Genomic DNA, 21,096 nt, shown 5'->3' on the forward strand with positions numbered 1-21,096 from the left:
GGTCTTTATTCTTCCACTACCCAGGGGTTGGATTCAACTTCCTAGGTGACAGTTTCATAGCTGTGTAAAGTTTGCCTGGCTATGTTACAAGTGACCAACTACTACAGAGGTCTGTTGTTCTCCTGCACTGAGTCAGGAACACTTAAGAAGTTGACTGTGGCTGGTCTTTGCTGTTCTCTCCACCACCACTACTGCCTGAACCCTTGCTCAGAAGTAGATTTGTAGCAGAAATAAACCAAGGCAGAAGGGCAGGGTGTTCAGTTTAGTGCTCACTACTACCCTGGCACCCACTCTGCCTACTCTGGACCAGGCTTGTGGTTGTCCTTGCAAAGATGTTAGAAGGTGTAAAAATAGTTTTCACCTTAAACCTGGATAATTCTCTTTCAGCATCGACTTTAAACACAGTTAACCTAAGTATCCATAATCAAATGGAAGAGTTGGGAAGGATACTATTTTCTGGAAGTACTTCAAAGCAGGCTGATAGCTTACACATTTTTCACAAGTGCTGATGCTTCAAATTCTGTCCTCTGCACCTATTGCATAATATTTGCTTATTGAAACTAAAAAGATTGCCACCTGATGTTGGTGTTCTAACTCTTTAGTTTGACTTCTTTTGATTCTGTTAGAATTGGCAGGTCACCTCCAGGGCCCGCGTGTGCCCTTGGTGGCTGAGCCATCCAGATTCTACACACTGAACAGCTGCATTATGTGACCTGTATTAATCATGCAAATAGCAATGATTCCTATTTGCATAACTGTCTTTTTATTGTTTTGCATAACTGATACCCTATAACTTGATCAATCTCCAAGACACCTTTTGGCTATGGGGAAACTGACGAATAATGTTGTTTCTAATAAGTTGGTCAGAGTCATCTTGCTCTGTGCCACAGATTGTCCCTTCAGTGCAGGGTGTGCTATTGCACCCCCCCCCCCTTCCTGACTGCTGGCCCAACAGATGGCTTCTCAGGGATGAGGTTATTGATGCATTTATTAGCAGTGGCCCAATGGGTGGTCCACAGGATGCTTTTATTATTGGTAGTGGTTTTGTTTTGTTAAGGGATGGCAGGTGTTGGACCCTGCACCCTCCCTGCTTTTGGGCTGCTTATGATTAGTCGGAGAGCTAATCTAGTGGAACAGCTGGCCTGCTGGAGCTGTGAGAATGGAAGTTGCCAAGTGTTCACCGCAGCCGTGAGTTCACTGCATTGCCATTGGTAAGTGATTCTGCATCTACAACCCCTCCTTTCCAGCATGTAGATAATTTTGGCAAAGTGCACTGAGTGCAACACAGTAGGTGTTGAGAGTCTGATGCAGCACAGAACCCTGCTAACCACTGGCCTGCTGCAATCTCAGCGCAGATTGGCAATGGAAGTCTCAACCCACTAATGGAAGTTTACCTTCCAATGCAAATATCAAGTGGGGCAAAAAAAGGCTGTAGTTTGAGACCTTGCCACCAGGTGTGTGTGCCCCCCCACACACTGGTAGCATTGCAAAATGGCCCCTTTTGCTTCTATAAGTGAGTGGCTGCCACTTCCAAGAAGTAAAGCACAACACTTGGACCAGAACTGTGTTGAAGCTGAAAATGCCCACCTCTCCTAACAACAGGCACCCTAGTCTCTGCTCAGAGGGGTCCCACAAAGCGCAAGTGCAATGTGAGCCAGTGTGGGTTAGTGGTCAGGGCGTCAGACAAGGACTTGGGAGACCAGGGATCACATCCGCACTCAGCCATCAAAGTTCACTGGGTGGCTTGGGGCCAGTTACTGTTTCTCAGCCTAACCTACTTTACAGGTTGGTGAGGATAAAATGGGGAGGGGAGGACTGTGTACGTCGAGCTTTACAAAAAAGGTGAAATACAAATGTAATAAAAATAATAAGTAATGTAGCTCTTCTTATTGCACCAAAACTTTCCCAAGGTAATCCTTGCAGCAGATGGGGTCTTTCATGAGCATAGATCATGGGTAGGCAAACTAGGGGCCGGATCCGGCCTTCTAAATCCGGCCCAATCCGACGGTCTGGGAATCAGTGTGTTTTTACTTGAGTAGAATGTGTCCTTTTATTTAAAATGCATCTCTGGGTTATTTGTGGGGCCTGCCTGGTGTTTTTACATGAGTACAGTGTGTACTTTTATTTAAAATGCATCTCTGGGTTATTTGTGGGGCATAGGAATTCGTTCTTTCCCCCCCAAAATATAGTCCGGCTCCCCGCATGGCCTGAGGGACAGTGGACCGGCCCCATGCTGAAAAGGTTTGCTGACCCCTGGCATAGATATTATTATTATTTTGATGTATAAAAAGCCGACTCCACTCGGTCTTCCTAAAACACAAGGTCAGACAGGTTGCCTAAGTGTCTCCCATGGAGTTCTCTGGACTTTAGTAACTCTGTCAGCCACTTGGTGCAGGAACAGATTCACACTCAATGATGGACAAGAGACTAGTTTATTTGGGTAGAGTGGTCAATTATCTGCACTTCATCTAAGCAAAAGCAGAGCTTTTGTAGTGAACCAGAAGACGTCAGCGGGACAGCAGCACCTACTATTCTTGTCAGAATCAATTATTTTAAAACTTGATCCGATCGAAGATCTGTCAGATGCTTAAAAACAACTGTCTGGAGTGATTTTCTTTATTTTGGGATGCTGGAATGTGAAGCTGCTTTTTCTGTATTTGTTTTCCTACATAAACAGCACTAAGAGCTCCCTAAATCCCAAGGGATGCTTTTTGTCTCTCTCTTATCTAATCAGAGGTATTTATGAAGCATCAATCATAGCTGTATCTTTTGCCTCTTTGTGTGGTTGGCGCTTAGCTCTATCAGTATTCAAATATTGAAGGAATGGTAAGAATTTAAATTGCATTGATGGCTGGTGGGAAGTGAAAAATGGTATGCCAGTTAATCACTGTGGGGTCAGTAAAACAAAATGGCTTGTATATTTTTCAGACCTATGTCAGTTTTGCATCTGCTCCGTGGAGATTGTCCAAGAGGATAAGGGACTCGAGAAGACTCTCATCAGTTTCCTGGGATCTTGGTTTGAAGCTTTGAGGCAGGGAAGGCTTAAGACCTGTTCAGCCCCACAAGGGCTACAGTTTCTTTTGAGCAACTTTCCAGCGGATCACATGCAAGTGGTGGGCAAGACAAGAGACAGAAGAGCGTGGAGCAAATAATAGAAATGCTACCTTTGTATAATAGGCCAGTTCACACACACAGAGAGAGAGAGAATGAATGAACAGTGAATCCAGGCTGTGTTGCCTTAGATTGTGAGTGCCAAATGAAAGCTGAGTGCATAAGTAACTCATTCCCAAGATGCATTCCACATTCAGGACAGTTTTTGGTTTTTTAAGTGCCTCTTCACACAGTACATAGTTGAACTATGGAACTCACTCCCACAGAACCAACTTGGATGGCTTAAAAAAAGGCTTAGACAAAGGGGTTTTTTTTTTTGCTTGTGGTGTTAGCCAATGGGGAGAATAGTGATTGTATTATATCAGGCCAACAAACATTGTAACCACCAAGTTTTAATGCAGCTCATCTACAGAAGGATGAAACTTCGGTTTTGTTGTATACCTAGGCAGCACAAAACAAAGAGGACACATGAAGGGTGGGTTGTGTTTGGTGGGTCACCTGGGCTGCACAACTGCCATCCATTTCACTGCTGGGCTTATGTGGAAGGTATTCCTGATTGCCTCTGCTTGTTAGTTTAAATCAGTCCAGCCCAATATCCTTGCCTATCTTTTCTGAGCTTTAGAGTCATCACAGAGAAACCCTATATAAAATGTCATCTTCAGTCATTGTGTGGAAATAACAGTGAACTATGGTTGAGTGGGTTGGTGAGTTCAGAATGAGCCAAGTTGCCAGTTGCTAGAGATGTAAAAGAGATACCATGAGAGTGGAATTGGTGTCACATAAGTCTCAATGGCTTCCAGAAGCAGAAAGTGTCTGCTATGCAGTAGTGACCTTTGAGGAGCGGGCTCTGCCAGTCCCCTAAACACAGCCCCTTCCCTCTCTCTCTTCTGGTGGCACATGCTCCAAGGCAGTTAAGGAGAAGGCAGGCAGAATTTTAGCTGTATAGGATCAAGCAAATTAAGCTTTTAGAAGATGAATTATACCCTATTCTTCCAGAAGAGGGCTTTATTGGAACTGCCTGAACGTGTGAAGTCACATTTCTTTTACTAAATATTGAAGTTCCTCTTGGTCCATGAAAGAAAAAAAATATGTAGCGCTGCTGATATATGAGTTCCAAAGTTTATTCCAAAGCAATAAATAGATCAATATAATTCTATATTAGCATCAAGTGCCAGGAGCTGAAAAACGGGGCTGCTACAGCTGGTGTGGCTTAAAGTAGCCTCAAGGAATAAAAATGCTCTGAGTATATCTTGCAAGAAAGGATGTCTTCACGCCAAGCTCAAAAATTCAACAAGGGAGCCAGCTGTACCTCCAGAGCAGTGCTGGGCAATCTTCTTTAGCTCACGGGCCACAATCCCTTCAAGGCTGTCCCCAGCACTGGCTGGGGGTGGGTGGGTGTTGTGGTCCAACACATATTGGAGGGCACCAGGTTGGTGAAGGCTGCAGACTAAACCGTTCAACACCACCTTCTTTCCACATGGGGCTGGCCTTTCTGAACTTTGCTGTTTCTGGAACCTGCTTCTTAAAATGACCCACTTTGTCCAGACTTTTGAAATTATAAAAAAATATGTATTTACTGCAGCAATCATAATTTTCAGAACTCCACTAGTCTTCTATCGTTTCAGCAAGAGACCAAGGCTTCCATTGTATTAACAACAACAACCCTTGCCTATGAATCCTGCAGGAAATAAAATGTGTTCTTATACAAGGCAGGATGGGAAAGATCCACTGGGTGCTATAATATTTTGGGCTCTGTAGTCTCACACTTCCTGAGGGTATGAGGGTAAAAGAGCAGGACTCTTCATCCAACATCTTTCTCCACTGGGTCCTTGACATTTGTATGTGACCTCTGGGAGGTTTTAAGCTGTGCTCTTCAAGAGCAAACTCACATTCAATGTTTAATTAAGAATGATAACAGGATAAAATGTTATTGGCCTGGTACAGGGGCTGGTCTGGCTACACCGAGTGCAGGCAGCTGAGCAGCCAGCAACCAAATGGCACCATTTGTGCAATATCTTGCTCTGAGCGCAGGTGGAGGGAAAGGGTGCAGTCACTGCATCAGCAATTCTATAAGCAAAACCCCCTGCAGTTTGGGTTCAGAAGAAGAATCCAGGTGCTTCAGTCTGGACTTGGGACCAGACTTTTCAACAATCTGTGCTTACCTTTTGGCATTTATTGCTTCAAAATAATGTATTATTTCCAAGAGAATTGGAACTTGCAAACAGAGTTTATTATTTGCATTAAGAGGAGGAAAATGAATAACTAATATATAGCACATTTTTTTGTTATATTCTTATGCTGTCTTTCCAGCAAACTGAACTCAAGGGAACTAACAGCAATAACATACAAATTTAAAAAGTAATGTAATTAAATGCCTTTCACTGCCTGAAACTAATACCCTGAGACGACTTAAACCATGAAATTATAAAACAATAACATTATTTTAAAGCTCTCAAAATAACAAAGCGGCTGCAATCCTTAGGCTGCAATCTTATAGCCAAGTAGGCTGGGAATAAGTCTCAATTAGCTCCACAGGACTTACTTCTGAATAGACATGTATAGGCTTGTACTGTAACAGCACTATCTTAGGTACATCCATTCAGAACAAAGCCCCACCGAGCTCAGTTTTTAGGATTCCAACCTAAAAACTATATCATATCTGTATCAATTTCAGCAACATTTGGGGATTTATGCTACAAGTCTTTTGCAACTCAGTTAGCAAAAAAGGGGTTCGCATGGGGCTAAAACAGAGTGGGAGACTTCCAGATTCCTAAACTGTCTCTGTATATTTGACCTTAGATCTTTGATCTTAAGACTGACATTCTAAAGTTGCGGCCTCTCCAATGTCCCCCCTCTCTCACTTATCTGACCTTGAACCTGAATCTATCCTCCTGACAACAAACAGGCCAGCATGGTTGGCTGCCTTTGTTCAGCTTTGTTAGCTGGCTTGGAACCAGAAATTTTCCTATCTAAGTTATGTACTTCCTATAATAAACAGTTTTGTTATTTTTCTTCAACAAGAGGTTGCAAGTACTCCCTTTAACCAGATCCCCCAACCGCTACCCTCCACATTCAAGAGGTTTCAGGCAAGTGCTTACTGCTTACTGCCAAGTAAATATGCATATGATGGAAGAACATTGGACTCAACTGGCAAAAGGACATCTATCTGGGTAGAGGGGGCTGCAAGTAGGTTCTCCTCTCAGGTGGGTGCCATTGCCATTCTAAGAGAACAATGAAAGTGTTTGTGGTGAGTTCTGGCACCTCTTTATCCTAGGCCTAGTGAAAAAAACAAAAAAGCTCAGTAGAAAGAAACCAGGCCCACATTTATCTGGGAATTAAACCTTTTAAATTCGGAGGGATGGGCCCTGCCTTAGTCATGCTTAGAGTAGACCCACTGAAGTATTGTAAGCATGACTAAGACACGGGTCAGCCCAGCAGCAACATGCCGCAACAGGGACCTGGATTGGGTCCAGGGGCTCGTGAGCATGGCCGGGTTCTAGAAGAGGCAGCCCTATGGGTTGCAGCCCCTCTGGCTCAGTTCACACAATCCTGGGGCTCCGAGGGGCTGGTGTGGGAGTGACAGGGCTGTGGGTTTCCCTTTGCGAGCCTCTGGTTGGCCACTGTGAGACCAAGATGCTGGACCAGGCAGACCCATCCACCTGCTGGGCTCCTCTTACATTTGCAACTCGCAACAGCTGCTTCTTCATGTAGCACATAGTTAAATGATGGAGCTTGCTCCCACAGGAGACAGAGATGGCCACCAAACTGTGTGGTTTTAAAAGAGGATCAGACAAATTCAAGGAGAGAGCCATTGATTACTAGCTGCAATAGGTGTGCTCTGTCAGAGGTAGCAGAGAGCCAGTGTGGTGTAGTGGTTAAGAGCGGTAGACTCGTAAGCTGGTGAACCGGGTTCATGTCTCCGCTCCTCCACATGCAGCTGCTGGGTGACCTTGGGCTAGTCAGACTTCTTTGAAGTCTCTCAGCCTCACTCACCTCACAGAGTGCTTGTTGTGAGGGAGGAAGGGAAAGGAGAATGTTAGCTGCTTTGAGACTCCTTCGGGTAGTGATAAAGCAGGATATGAAATCCAAACTCCTCCTCCGCCTCTTCTGAATGCCAGTTGCTGGAGGCCACGGGAGGGGAGAGGGCTCTTGTGCTTGAACCCTGCTTGCTGGTTTCCTACTGGGGCATCCATTTGGCCCCTGTGAGAACAGAATATTAGCCTGACCTAGCACTCTTTTTTTTTGTTCTTATGAGGTGCTGCTCACAGGAACTGCTAGCTCCACGTGGAGGGTGGTTCATGTGCCTGCAGGACGCAGCACAGTCTTGTGGAGGAATGTGTCCTCCCAGACTGAGCACCAGAAATGGAACTTGCATTCTGCCTCCCTAACTCAAGGCTTTTTTTCCAGCCAGAACTCAGTTCCGGCTCCTCTCAGGTGGGCACCATTGTCATGATAAGACAACAAGGGTAAGTTCCTGCACCTTTTTCTAGAAAAACAGCACTGTGTACACTCAATGCTTTTCTGCGGACCTAGTTCACGAATTCAGCCGCTACTGATCAAGGACATACAACTCAGCACAGATAAAGAAAAGGATGTATCTGTGTAAACTGGGAAGGTTCCTGTTCTCACAAATGGAGCCTCCCCGTGGGCCCTAACTTGTGTGAGGATAACTTGCTGCCATCTAGGACTGCGGATGCAATGAGAGAGGGATTCCTGGCAGATGCTCAAAGCAGTAAAAAAGGAAACCATCAGACACACCTTCTGGAGACCTGTATGGGGAAGGGGGCTTTGGTAGGCCAGGCGTGGCCTTGCAGGTCAGCACAAGTGATGGGGGGAATGGCTGGCAGAAGCAGGCCAGTGTGCTTGGAAACCCCCTCACCATTCCCTCTCTGGCTTTTCCATGGGTCCTCTTGGCACAGGGTGCACAGTCAGGGGTGGGTGGGATAGGCCTTGTCCCATGCCGTGGGGGGGGGGGGCGGCATTCAATGGGCTCTGGCGAGGCAGCATCCGGGAGCATGGAAGAGTGAGTAGTAGGGCCTTTCCCAAGGTGTGAGCGTGCAGCACAAAGAATCCCCCCTGCTTTTAAGCGTCCTCCCTCCCTGCTAGAGGAGCGCAGTCACATGAAGGGAATGCGGGGGGGGGGGCAGCTCCTCCAGCGGCGGCTCCTCCCGCCCGGCGTCCCCCACCCTCGGGGGCTGACTTGGTTAAAGTCATTGTTTGGCTTCGGCATTAACTACATTCCAGAGGGACGCAGCGCCCCGTCTCCTTCCTCCTCCTCCTCCTCGCATTCCTGCCCCACACAAAGAAGTCCCTCCCTCCCTCGCCGCACAAAGGAGCAGCCCGGCGCTGCCTCGGGCCCTCCCGCCCCGGATCTTGGAGCCCAGCCGGGCGGGGAAGAGCCGAGCCGAGCCGAGGAGGAGGAGGAGGCCGGCCAGTCAGCCAGCCGGGCAGCCTCGAAGTGCAAATTCCTCCGCCGAGCGCGCCATTGACTGGCCCCAGCAAACTTCGCGCAGGCGGGCGGGGACGCTTCCCCGACAACGCCGCCTCTCCCTCCCTCCCTCCCTCCCGCCCCCCACCCGCCGGCCCGCCGGCCGCTCTGCCTGCCTGGCGAGCTTCGGTTCGTGGTGAGAGCCTCGGGGCGGGATGCCCGGGAGGTGACTCTCTTGCAGCCGGAGGCAGCGCTTGCGAGGCGGCACCGGGCGTCGGGCCGCGGCGGCTTCTGCTAAACTTTGCCGTCTGGAGCGCGCGAGGGCGGCGGCGGCGCCTCTCCTCCTCCTCCTCCTCCCGCCGGCATGGAGAGGTACGAGGAAGGCTTGGGGAAAGCCAGTAAGTTGATGGCGGAGCTGGCGCTCTACGACGAGGGGCTCGGCCGCCGCAGGAGAGACCACCAGCCGCCGTCGGAGCTGGACGGGCGGGCCAAGAAGCAGCTGAACGGCGGCGGCGGCTGCACCACGCTGGGCCCGCCGCCGCCGTACCCGTCGGCAGAGGCTCCTCAGTCGTCGTGCCTCCCGCTGCGCTCCCTCAACGGCGGCGCCGAGGACGGCTCGTGTCCGCGCTCCGAAGTAGCGCTGCCTTGCTACAAGCGCTACTCGGCCGAAGGCTACCCGCGCGGCAAAGGAGGCGGCGGCGGGGGAGCCAGCCCGCGGGCCTCGACGTGCTACGGTGGCGGCGGCCCGTTGGCCAGCCCGCGGGGCAGCTTGGTAGCCGGGGCCGTCGAGGCGTCTTCGGCGCTGAGCCCGCGCTCCAGCTACGCCAGCACGGCCAGCGACACGAGCAAGCACTCCAGCCCGCGCGCCAGCCTGACCAGTTCTTCCGACGGCGGCGGGGGTGGCAGCGGGAGTAAGCCGAGCAGCAACCGCACCAGCGGCATCAGCATGGGCTACGACCAGCGGCACATCAGCCCGCGCTCCTCCTTGGCCGGCGCCGTCGAGCTGGAGGTGGCAGCCTCAGCGGCTGGGCGCCACGGATCCGGGCCGGCTACAGCGGCGGCCATGGCGTCGGGGGCCATCGCGGCGGCTCTGGCCAGCCCGCGCTCCAGCATCTCCAGCCACAGCTCGCGCAGCTCCCGGGGATCGATGGGCGCCTACCCGGAGTTCCAGCTGCCGTCGCCGCGGGCCTCGCTCCTGCCCGAGGAGGGCCTTCTGTTGCTGGCTGAGCAGGCGGCGGCGGATGCCTACCCGAGGCTACACGCCCAGGCGCCGCCGGTTGCCCTCGGGGGCCCCGACGCCGCCGTCTCCTCGCTGTCCTACGGCTCGCCGGCCGCCAAAGGCGCGGCGGCCGTCTCTAAGTTCCGGCTCCCCTACCAGGTGACGCCGTCGAGGGAGAGCGGGCCCAGCCAGGTGGAGCGGAGGCTAGAGGCTCTCACGTTGGAGCTGGAGAAGGAGCTGGAGATGCACATGAAAAAGGAGTACTTCGGTGAGTGCCTTTGCGGGACAGGACTGCGGTTGGGGGGTTCTTCTTGTGACGGTGGCATTCAAGAGGAAGCAGGCAAGAGGCTCTCCAAAGAGTTACAGCTTTAGGAAGTTATTAGGCCATATTCCTATATGGAGCCTGTATTGCCTACACAGACTGGCAGCATCTCTTCAGGGGTTCAGGCAGGAAGTCTCTCCCAGCCCTACCTGGGGACTGAACCTGGCGCCTTCTGCTTATTTCTTAATGTTTAATTCCCACAACAGTCCTGTGAGGTATTTTAGACTGAGAGGCAGTGACTGGCCCAAAGTCACCCAGGGAGCTTCATGGCTGAGTGGGGATTTGAACCCTGGTCTCCCAGTGCTTAGTATTCCAACACATTAACCACTACACCACACCAGTAGGCCTAGATGCCTTCTGTCTTTGGTCCATCAAATTCAGTATTGACCCTCCAGGATTTTCCAGGCAAGGAATTTTTACCAACCACAGCTGGAGATCCCAGGACTTGAACCCTGAACCTTCTGCATACAAAGCTGGTGCTCTAAAGTGTGCTCATTTTTTAAATTTGCTTTTGTGCGTGGAGGTGTAAATCCAGCATAGGGTCTTGCTAGACTCATTTGCAATTCACTCAAATCCTCTTCAATTAAAATAATAAGTGGGTGCCTCCTGAGGGCGGCTTCTGTCGCGCAATCCCAGCCATGTCTAGTCATGGTAATTCTCATTGAGAGCATGTGGCTGCAAGCATGTTTCTTAATTTCACATTAAGTCAAATGAATCAGTTTGGGGTCATAGTATCATCAGCTGTGTTTGTTCCCTGCCCCATGGTGCTTACAGTCTAGGCTTTGATGCAGCTGGTGTGGGGGGCAGGAAAGGGAGAAGAGGGGAGGATAGCGGAAGGTGAGAGTAAGCAAATGCAAGCTTAGTGCTTAGAAAATGTTTGGAACATGTTGCTCCCATTTCTGACTACCCGCATCCTTGTGTGCCTTGTTCTTGCCCAGGCAAATCTTGCAAGGGCTGCAGAAATTCCTCTTCCTTAATTCTTAGGTGCCGGAAGAAATGACTGTTGCATTCCACTGACTTTCTTCGGGGTTGCTGACTTTATTTACTTATTTGAAATGTTTCACGTTTGTGTTTTGCTGAACAGAGACTGAAGCTACAGTCAGGGTGCAAATAACTACTTGCATGCTTGTCTTTGGGCAAGTAGCAAGCAGATCTTTTGTTAGCTGGATGAGAATTTGTTGTGTCCCCTCCCCCCCTTTTTTGAGCTGTTGAGGCATAAACATACAAGAGCAGGTCTGCAAAGGCTAACATTCGGCTTCAAGTAAATAAGCTGAGGACTAGGAGCACCCATGATTTATTTGCAAGGATGTGTGATAAGGGATTGATCAAAAGAGGTGCTCCTGTCATCTCCAAAGGTCACCAGGCTTCTCGTCCTTCTGTGGCCAGATGGAGAAGGGATTTGTGTAAAACCACATTTAGTGGATTCAGGGGTGTAGTGGTCATTTCCAAGGAGTGGGAACTCTGCATGACAACCCCCATAGCCACAGCATAAATTATTATTGGTGGTAATGGTAGGGGTAGTAGTAGTATCATTATATTTGTTACCTGCCCTTCACCAGTGAGTCCTGGGGGGCGGGGGTTGCAACAATTTAAAATTCAAAATTAAAAGCACATAAAACATGCTACATTCTCAAGAATAGGGTGGGTCCAACTCCTGGAAGCACACATTTCAGGTGTCAAAGGTCAGGGGTAAAGAAGTGCATCTTAAGCATTTGCTGAAAGCTATATAATAATATAAATAGCTATATAAAGCTATTTGCCATCACCTCCTGGCAAATAGAAGGGGAAGAAATGGAAGCAGTGAGAGATTTTACTTTCTTGGGTTCCATGATCACTGCAGATGGTGAAAGCAGTCACAAAATTAAAAGACGCCTGCTTCTTGGGAGAAAAGCAATGACAAACCTAGACAGCATCTTAAAAAATAGAGACATCACCTTGCCAACAAAGGTCTGTATAGTAAAAGCTATGGTTTTCCCAGTAGTGATGTATGGAAGTGAGAGCTGGACCATAAAGAAGGCTGATTGCCGAAGAATTGTTGCTTTTGAATTATGGTGCTGGAGGAGACTCTTGAGAGTCCCATGGACTGCAAGAAAATCAAACCTATCCATTCTTAAGGAAATCATTGGAATAACGGATCCTGAAGCTGAGGCTCCAATACTTTGGCCACCTCATGAGAAGAGAAGAGTCCCTGGAAAAGACCCTGATGTTGGGAAAGATTGAGGGTACAAGGAGAAGGGGACGACAGAGGATGAGATGGTTGGACAGTGTTCTCGAAGCTACCAACATGAGTTTGACCAAACTGCGGGAGGCAGTGGAAGACAAGAGTGCCTGGCGTGCTCCAGTCCATGGGGTCACAAAGAGTCAGACACGACTAAACAACAAACAACAAATATAGTAAAGGTGCCAGGTGACCTCTGCGGGGAAGAAGAAGAGTTTGGATTTGATATCCCGCTTTATCACTACCTGAAGGAGTCTCAAAGCGGCTAACATTCTCCTTTCCCTTCCTCCCCCACAACAAACACTCTGTGAGGTGAGTGAGGCTGAGAGACTTCAGAGAAGTGTGACTGGCCCAAGGTCACCCAGCAGCTGCATGTGGAGGAGTGGAGACGCAAACCCAGTTCCCCAGATTACGAGACTACCACTCTTAACCACTACACCACACTAGATTGTGGGGAGGGAATTCCACATTCTAGGGGCTGCTTCAAAGAATGCCCTCTCCTGCGCCACTCCCAAATTTTTGAGCGAGATGGAAGAAATGAACATGTGACCAACGCAGCGAGGCATTCTGGATTCAACAAACAAAATCTCCCCTCTGCCCGCTGCTTAACTTTCAGAACTCTGCTGAAGAACTCTGGTGGGCTCAGAAGCTTGCTCACTATTATAATGTTCTGGTTGGTCGTATTGAAACTTTTCAAAGTAAAAGTGATGGTTGGGCCTTTGGCCTCTTCTTTTGCTTAGCTTAGTTGGTAGTTTTCTTTCTCGCGTGCAAAAATCTTACTTATGTGCTGGGCAGGGGATTGGCAAATGGTGATCTAGGCAATAATATTGCTGCCCCTGCTGTGAAATTGGTGGCAGTGCTTTGTCCCTAACCTGCTGCACTGCTGTGTGAGCTGTGCAGGAGCCACTTTTGGCCTTTGCTATAAGGGGCATGCTGGCTGAAAAGTTGCAGGGCTTCATGCCTGCCTGGTCTGGTTGCCTGTGCTACTGCTGCTCTGCTAAGTGAAGAGTTTCTAACCTGAAGCAAGGTGAGGCTTGGGACATTTGAGGTGGATTTTGTACTGTAAGCTAACCACACAGTGAATTCTGCATGAGTGCCTGGAGCTTAGGTCCTATACCGAAAGAGGCGTGTCTAAGCCTCTTGGTGAAGTTTTTACATTTTGCTTTAAGGGGGGGGCAGGGAGATTCTTTAACATTCACCTGCATGTACTGTGGAGTATTATTTGCAGAAACAGATTTAGAGGGTGTACCTGATCTCAGATAAACCCACCACAGGAAAGAGGCATCATGGTTCCCAGGAAGAAAAGGGAGGGCAAATGAAGAGAGAATCTAAGGATTAGAAAATGTGACATTAGCAGAGTAGAAAAGTGCAGGCAACACACACCCATTTACAGGGGGGGTTACGTCCCGGGTCATTGTGCACATCTGCAGAGTGTATGTAAGCCCACTGTGTTCTGCCCTCTTCAGGTGCCAAACATGGCATGCACGGTGATGCATGCATTGAATGCTACAAACGTGAGAGTTGCCTGTACACTATAGGAGAGAAAAGCACGTCTTGAGAACCCTAGGGATACCAGAGTGTTGTGTCCAAACAACTCCTCTATCAGTTACAGCTCTGATGTCACTCACTGGCAGGTGGGAGAAGTCAGCCTAGCTCAACTCAACTCACAGAAATTGTTTAGAAGGGTACATGCCCACTTTGCTTCCTAACTTTCCTTCTAGGAGGGCTTAGAGACCTACCTCTCTCTCTTTTCATATAACCTCAGAGTCTACCTCCCTGCTAGCTTGGGTCCTGGTGCAATTGCTGGCAGTCCCTCCACCTCCCAAGCGCTGGAGCATAAGAGATTTGAAGCTGTGTTTCTCCATGTCCTGCAGCTCTTGAATGAAGATTTCATGCCCTGCCGTTCACAGTGCTAAAGGGGCAGAATGCAAGCTTCCCCAACCTAGTGCCCTCCAGGTGTTTTATGATTCATTGATTTAGACCATTTGTCTCCCCCTTTTCAGCAGAAAAAGAGGCTCCTGGAGTGGCTTATATACAGTCAGTTAAAGCAAGACAGTCCTTGCCTTGAAGCTTACAATTGAAAAAGAAAACAACACACAAGGGGAAAGGGAACAAGGAGGAAGAGGGGAGAAAATCAAATTAAATTCAGGCAACAGTTCTTAAGCAGTTGCTCTTAGAAGTGACCGGCTGGCACAGTTCAAGGGTAGGAGGTGCCTGATGAAACAGCTTCCCGTCTCCACCACTGAGGCAGCCTGATGGAATGATAGCTTTGGACTATAAACTCCCATCATTCCCAGCCATTAAGGCACGTCTGAGGGGAACTGGTAGTCTTTTAATATCTGGAGGGCACCAGAATGAGGAAGGTTAGCCTAAGGTATGGCTGCAAAACCTGTAGAGCTCTCCCTCTCTCCCTCTTTCGATGAGGAAAGCAACCAAGCAAGAGAAGACTGTCGTGGCCCGGGGGGCCAGAGGCTAGATTAGCTACTCCATGGCAAGTGATGGGGCTGCCTAGACTTGTGCAACATGAGAAGTCATGCAAGGTCTTTCAGCCAGGAATTGGGTAGATCGGGGCTTGGGTTGGAAGGTTTTTTCACTGCAGAGAGAGAAGTATTTGCACATAGATTGCTTAACATCTGGAAGTATAGGCCTGCCTGCATCTCTTAACGTGGTTCATGCAGTGAATTGAGATGTTGCATCTTCTGAGGAAGAGTCTCCCTCTGAATACCAGCTGTGGAGGGCATCTTGTTTTATAGTTTAGATGCAGGGAGCAGCTAAGCCAAAATTTGGCTTAGCGTGTTGTCCAAACCCGGGATCATGGTTAAGCTCTTTCCTCCTTAACCACGAGCTGTAGTCAAAGTTTGTTCTTGGCTGGGAGCAGCTCTCTGGGAGTATGGCATGCTTTTGTGGTCCTGGTAAAGCAAGACTACTAAGGATTACTGTGATGTGGTCACTATGTTACTAATTGTATGAAACAGGTGTTCTTAAAAATGGATTTTGTTTCTTATGGAAAAATATAGGAGTGGAAAGATTTTCACCCTGCATTGCTGGATTCTGTGCTGGAAGAGCCAGTTGATGTGCTGCCTCCTGCAGCTTCCTGCTGGCTCTTACAGATTCTTTTCAACTTGTGCAAGCCTAAGGTTCTTGGAGGGAAATGCATGGGTGACCCACATGTACAAACTCAGTTGCCAGTTTCAGCTTGTTAGGCTGACCAGGTCAGAACTGGCAGAGAGGTCGGGGCAAATAGAAGAGGATGCCTTCACCCTGGTTTGGCTCCCCTTTATTACATACTTAGCCCAACAGGACAAGTGCAAGAACCCACCAACAGCATACAAATCAATCAGTGTTAGAAACTGAGATATGAAAGCCAGGAGCTAAATGGCACCTTAAACCTAGGTTATTGGCGCAACAACGGAATGTCTAGGCACGCTTTTTTTTATAACAAGAATACAAAGCTGAAAATGAATGAACTGCAGCTAAAATGTTATGTTCATTTTTCACATGGTCTAGTCCTTCCCCTGCCCAGCCCCCTAAAATTCTTAAGGGGGTCTTTTCTCCAGTCTTCAGAGAGCAGATGTAAGCGGGGAGGCAGAAAAAGGTCCTCCTTTCCTTCCACTCTGCAGTTTTAATCTGAAATCTTAGGTGCAGTACTGCGTCCAGAGCTCAGAAACTGCTCATGCTAATGAAATTCCCTGTCGCAAAATGCGCCTAGCACAATGGGAGTTTTGAACACTGAAATTGATATGGCTAATTTGACCCAACAATCCCCTCCCCCCACAAACAAATCTTAGTGCAGCCAACTAAAGACAACCAGCCATGTCTTGGGCCTCCTCCAACCTTTCTCACCACCAAGGAAATATAATAAACAAATAGAAAAAGAACCTACCCAAGTGAAGCTGACATAAAAACCACATATACACCAGGTATTACCACCCCTCCCCTTCTCCTTCTGCCCCAACTTTATTCTGTATACAACATTATTAATGTCTCACTTCAAATGTCAAAAAGATTCTACAGCCTGAAAAAGAGACAAGACATGTATGGGTGACAAATGCCTCCATAAGCAAGGAAGTTCCGCCATCTAGTTTGAAAGCTGAAGTTCATCCTCTGCTTTAAAAAAACAAGTCCTTTCTAGTTCCCACTCCATTGGAAAAAAAATCTTAATTTTATTCATTCATTCAGCTGATCTCCCTCCCTTCCTTTCAAATGGGCAGTAAAAGATCAACCATTATCCATTTTGGGGCAATGTGTATGGACTGTTGACTCAAGTTCAGGATTTTTGGGGTGATGCCACTTCTGTCGACCCATTTCAGTCTGCCATCCAATCCAGTTTTGGGACTGAAATGGCTTTAGTTACCTTGATGCCAGGAATGGCTCAGAGGCTGGAGCACTGAACCTCTCAGCACCTTTCAGAATTGTACACCACCCTTTGCCAATTTGATGCCAACCTGAGGATCTGAACTGCAAATCTTGTCAGACTCTGCTGAGGCAATCTGCTGTAACTTTTTCTGAATTGTCCTGCCAGGCTAAGGGGAACTGTATTACATTGATTTGCTCATAGCAAATGCCTTCCCTTCTCTCCAAGGAACTCAAAAGTTATCCCTCCCAAGTATATCCTCGCAACAATCCTGTGAGGTAGGATAGGCTGAGAGCTAAGGTCACCCAGTGAACTTTGTGACTGACTGGGAAATTGAATGTGGGTCTCTCAAGTTTTAGCTCTAGTTGGTATGCTATTTGCGTTGCTTTCTAAATGTTATTAAATTTGTTTTGGCTGTACTTCTGTGTCGGGCTGCCCTTAGAAGATTGTTCTTTGAGGTAACCTGATGGGTGGGTTTCCGAGGAACTGATTGGAAAGCCAGGGGTGCTTTTCTGCTGTGGCCACTGATGACAGGACTTGTATATGGAATTCTCCTTTCTGGGAAGTCAAGATGGCCCTTCAGTCTGTCATGGATTCCTCAGTGCGCATATCAGTTGAGAGCAGACAGAATTCCCTGAATGACAGCATCAATTGGCCCCTTAATTATTTGACTAAATGGCCCATGAAACCTAGAATGCCACCTCGTAGGTGGTAGTGTGTGTTTCTAGTACTTCACAGTGGTACCATTTGTGAGGTACCGTAAGCTGCTCTCCCTACCCTTTCCCCACATCATTTCTGAGGAGGCAGACTATAGGGAGGTGGATGGAAGCCTAGGGCTCACCAACTGCCTCCATCTGTTGTCTTGGCTGTGTACCACTTCAGAATGTAGGTAGGGGCTTGTGTGTTGGGAGGGCTGCCCTGCAGGAAAGGAAAACACCTACCTACCTACACACCCATCCACCCCAAATTAGCAGGTCAAAGAGAATTTTCCTCCCTGACATGCTAGTCTTCCATATGAAAGGATTTTAAATACTATTTGGAGGAGCATTCCATCTTGTGGTTCTCCCCCCACCCCACTTACTGCCTGAGGTGGTACAGCACAGACATAGGTTTTACCACCTTCGCGAGAATTAGGAAATCAAATGTTCCTTCACCTAATCTTTTAACAATGTTATAAAATGTAATGGGACTATTAGAAGCAACTTTAATTTTCATTGTTTCACAAGATTGGTTGCTTTTGTGGGGAACATGAGTGCCAAGCTTTGTTGATGATTAAAATACTCCCCCCCACACACATATGGGTAATAGTTTTAAAAATATATGATCAGCTGGATAACTCAGTTGGTTAGAGCATGGTGCTGATAATGCCAGGGTTGCAGGTTGAATCCTCGTTTGGGACAGCTGCATATTCCTGAATTGCAGGACTAGATTGTGTGATTCTATGACCCTATGAGTATTTGACTGGTTAGTTGACCAAATCCTTTATAATTGGCCAAATGCCAAGCCCCCCTGCGTGCCCATCACATCTTCCCCTATATTGCTGCAGTTAAAGGAGATTGCTTGGTAATCTAGTTTAGGCTGTAACCCAAGTTCACATGGGGGCAGTGAGGGCATTCAAGAGCATGCATTCCTTGTTTTTGTGTTTCTAACTGTTCTTAAATGTTTTATATGTAAATTGCCTTGAGATGGTGGTTTAGAAGGCAATAAATGAAATAATAAACATTAATAAACAAGTGTGAAGAAGCAACAGCAGCAACAGCTGGGGTTGATGGCAGCACAAGAGTTGTAGTCTAAAACCAGAGCACCAGGTGGATGGTGGCTGATCTTTAGAGAGTGCAGGACTTCATGGCAAACAAGTATCTGTGGAAAGTATGCCCTGGAGCTAAGTAGATTGAATGCCATTGTCCCAGGGCAGGGAGAACCTGTTCTTATAATTGCCTCCACATTAATCAGAATGCTATAGCTGTAAAGCTGCAGTATAAACCTGCTTGGGTTTTGGCTTTTCATCAGTTGCGTGAAGGACATATGTAGGCTTTCTATACCCATTTGCCCTAGGTGTCTCTAAGTAAAACAGTCAAATATTTCCTTGGATGTATATGTCAGCAATAAGCAGCTGTACTTCCTCCCTTCTTCCTGCCTAGTTCTGAGAAAGCAGGAGGTAAGAAAATGGGTGAGGGGTCTAGTGTTCCTAATGTTTACAGTAGGGCTCAATCTGTGTCTTGTAGGTGTGGCCTTTCATGATGGAGAGGAGAAACTCTTGCACATGTAAAGATAGCATGTCAGGGATAATGGGTTCTCCTGGCATGCTAGTCTTCCAGATGAAAGGGCTTTAAATAGGTATTTGGGGGAACATTCCACTATGTAAGTCTCCACTTGCAATCAGAAGTGGTACAGCCCAAACTCTGGCTTGCTGCCTTCATGAACTAGGAAATTAAATGTTCTTGGTTGCAGTGATGGATCACAGAGTGGTTCTGTGGCTTGCAAAGTGTGAACTCTTGGTTAACTCTGAAGAATGACTGGTGCAAAATCGGCAATGGAAGAGAGACTGGCAGCCACATTCCTTGCCCCAGGTAGATCTTGCTTAGCCCCCCAGAAAACAATGACTCTGGCAGGCTTTTGGTTTCATGGCTGGTAACTCAGAGCAGAGCTTGTCAATCTGTGGGCTGGGCTTTGCTAACTGTCTATTACTGGCTGTGTCTCGGCTGGCAGCGTGTATCACAAGAATATATCTTGCCAGCCTTGGCATGTTGACTCATCCTCCCTGTAGGTCCATCTCCAGAGATTTCAGTGTTTCCAATTACTGTGCTTTGTGGAAGCCATGCAGCTAATTCTGCAATCAAGCAATATACAAACACTGTTAAATAAGAATTATAAAAGCATTCTGGTAGCATTCTGAGTTTTGTGGGATGCTGCTGGTATTCATTCTGTGTCTGGAAGAGTATCTTGGCACCAGCTATCCTTTCCTTTCCCAAGGGAGGAAATTGCTGGGATGATTTTCATCTTGCTGCTTCGCGTGCCAGTTTTGTAGAGGAAAATGTTGACCTGATGGTGCAAATGATGCTGTCGTTGTGATCTTCCAAAACAAATCGTAGTATTGGAGAGAACGCTCAACAGTTGTGTGTACTAGAGCAGATAAATTAAGTGCAGATCCATGGAAGCATTTACTTAATTATTTTCATTTATTTATTTAGGGCTTTTTGAATACAGCTTTCTATCACAGGTAACCTTGAAGCAGCTTACATATATCAGTGCAATATGAATCAAATCATAAAACTGCAGACCCAGGGGTGAAAGTAAACCTGTCTTGACCAACCTGCTGCTCCCATCTGCCAGCCAGTACCCTCAGTCAGCCTCACTGGTCTATTTGTTCCAGTTTCATATCAGCCAACACAAGGTGTTTTTTTTAAGTAAAGGCTGCTTTTGTTGAAGAAAGTATTTTTGTGGGGATCTGACCTTGGTTGACTTGTCTGCGGTAGCCAGTCCTGAGCAGCAGGACTGTTCTTAGGAACATGAGAATCTGCCCTCTAGGCCCATCTGATCCAAGTATCCTGTTCTCACAGTGGCCACCCAGATGCCTGTAGGAAGCAGGCAAGCAGGACCTGAGCACAAGAAAGCTCACTCCTCCTGTGGCTTTCTTCCAGCAATGGATTCAGAGCCATTACTGCCTCTGCCTCTGGATACCCAGCATAGCCATCATGGCTAGCAGCCGTTGATAGCACACTCCTCCATGAATTTATCTAATCCTGTAGAAGCAAATTCCAAAGGTTAACTATGCACTGTGTGAAGAAGTTCTTCCTTTTGTCTGTCCTGAATCTTCCAATATTCAGCTTGATTGGGTATCCACAAATTCTAGCATTATGAGAGAGGGAGAAAAACATTTCTCTGTCCACTTTCTTCGTGCCATGCCTAATTTTATAAACGACTATAACCTCACCTGTTACTCTCCTTTTCTCTAAATTAAGAAGTCCCCAAACGCTGCAACCTTTCTTCCCTATGAAGAAAGTCACTGCATCCCCTTAATCATTCTACTTGCTCATTTGCTCATTTCTTAACCTTTTCCAACTCCGCAATATCCATGTTGAGGTTTGGTATCCAGAACTCCACACAATAATCCAAATGCTATTGAACCATAAATTTGACATTGGTAGTCCCCCCCCTCCATTCCTTTCCTAATGATCTCTAGCTTGGAGTTTGCCTTTTTCACAGCTCCTGCACATTGAGTTTAAAGGTTTAAGGCAGAGTTAACTTATCACATCTTACACTATCCTGTACCTGTATAAACATCCAAAAGTTGTCTTATGGGGAATTAGTCTAATAATCCATCTAGATCAGACTCGCCCACTCTGACTGGCAGCACCTCTCTAAAGCCTTGGGGGCTTTCTCATGCTCTGTCTGCTTGAGAATTTAAAATGGAGATGCTGGGGATTAAACTGGATTATCTGCG

The 21,096-nt window shown here is 47.5% G+C and overlaps 2 protein-coding genes across 5 annotated transcripts in view; one reads left to right on the forward strand and one right to left on the reverse strand.

Moving 5' to 3' along the window:
* The window catches only part of SS18L2 (SS18 like 2), a 283,426-nt gene that overhangs the window by 93,650 nt on the left and 168,680 nt on the right, over positions 1–21,096 (reverse strand). The gene's annotated exons all lie outside the window — the stretch shown is intronic.
* The window catches only part of WTIP (WT1 interacting protein), a 55,962-nt gene continuing 43,588 nt past the window's right edge, over positions 8,723–21,096 (forward strand). For 2 of the 4 annotated variants that reach the window (XR_008331801.1, XR_008331802.1), the window contains exon 1: positions 8,723–10,026. Coding sequence is in view for 2 of the 4 variants with exons in the window: in XM_053399315.1 (XP_053255290.1) it covers positions 8,904–10,026 (1,123 nt within the window). In the remaining 2 variants the exon portion in view is untranslated. The remainder of the gene's footprint in view (positions 10,027–21,096) is intronic. The other 2 variants (XM_053399315.1, XM_053399314.1) reach the window with 2 other exon arrangements.

This window comes from Podarcis raffonei, chromosome 8 (genome assembly GCF_027172205.1).
Source record: "Podarcis raffonei isolate rPodRaf1 chromosome 8, rPodRaf1.pri, whole genome shotgun sequence".
Taxonomy (NCBI): domain Eukaryota; kingdom Metazoa; phylum Chordata; class Lepidosauria; order Squamata; family Lacertidae; genus Podarcis; species Podarcis raffonei.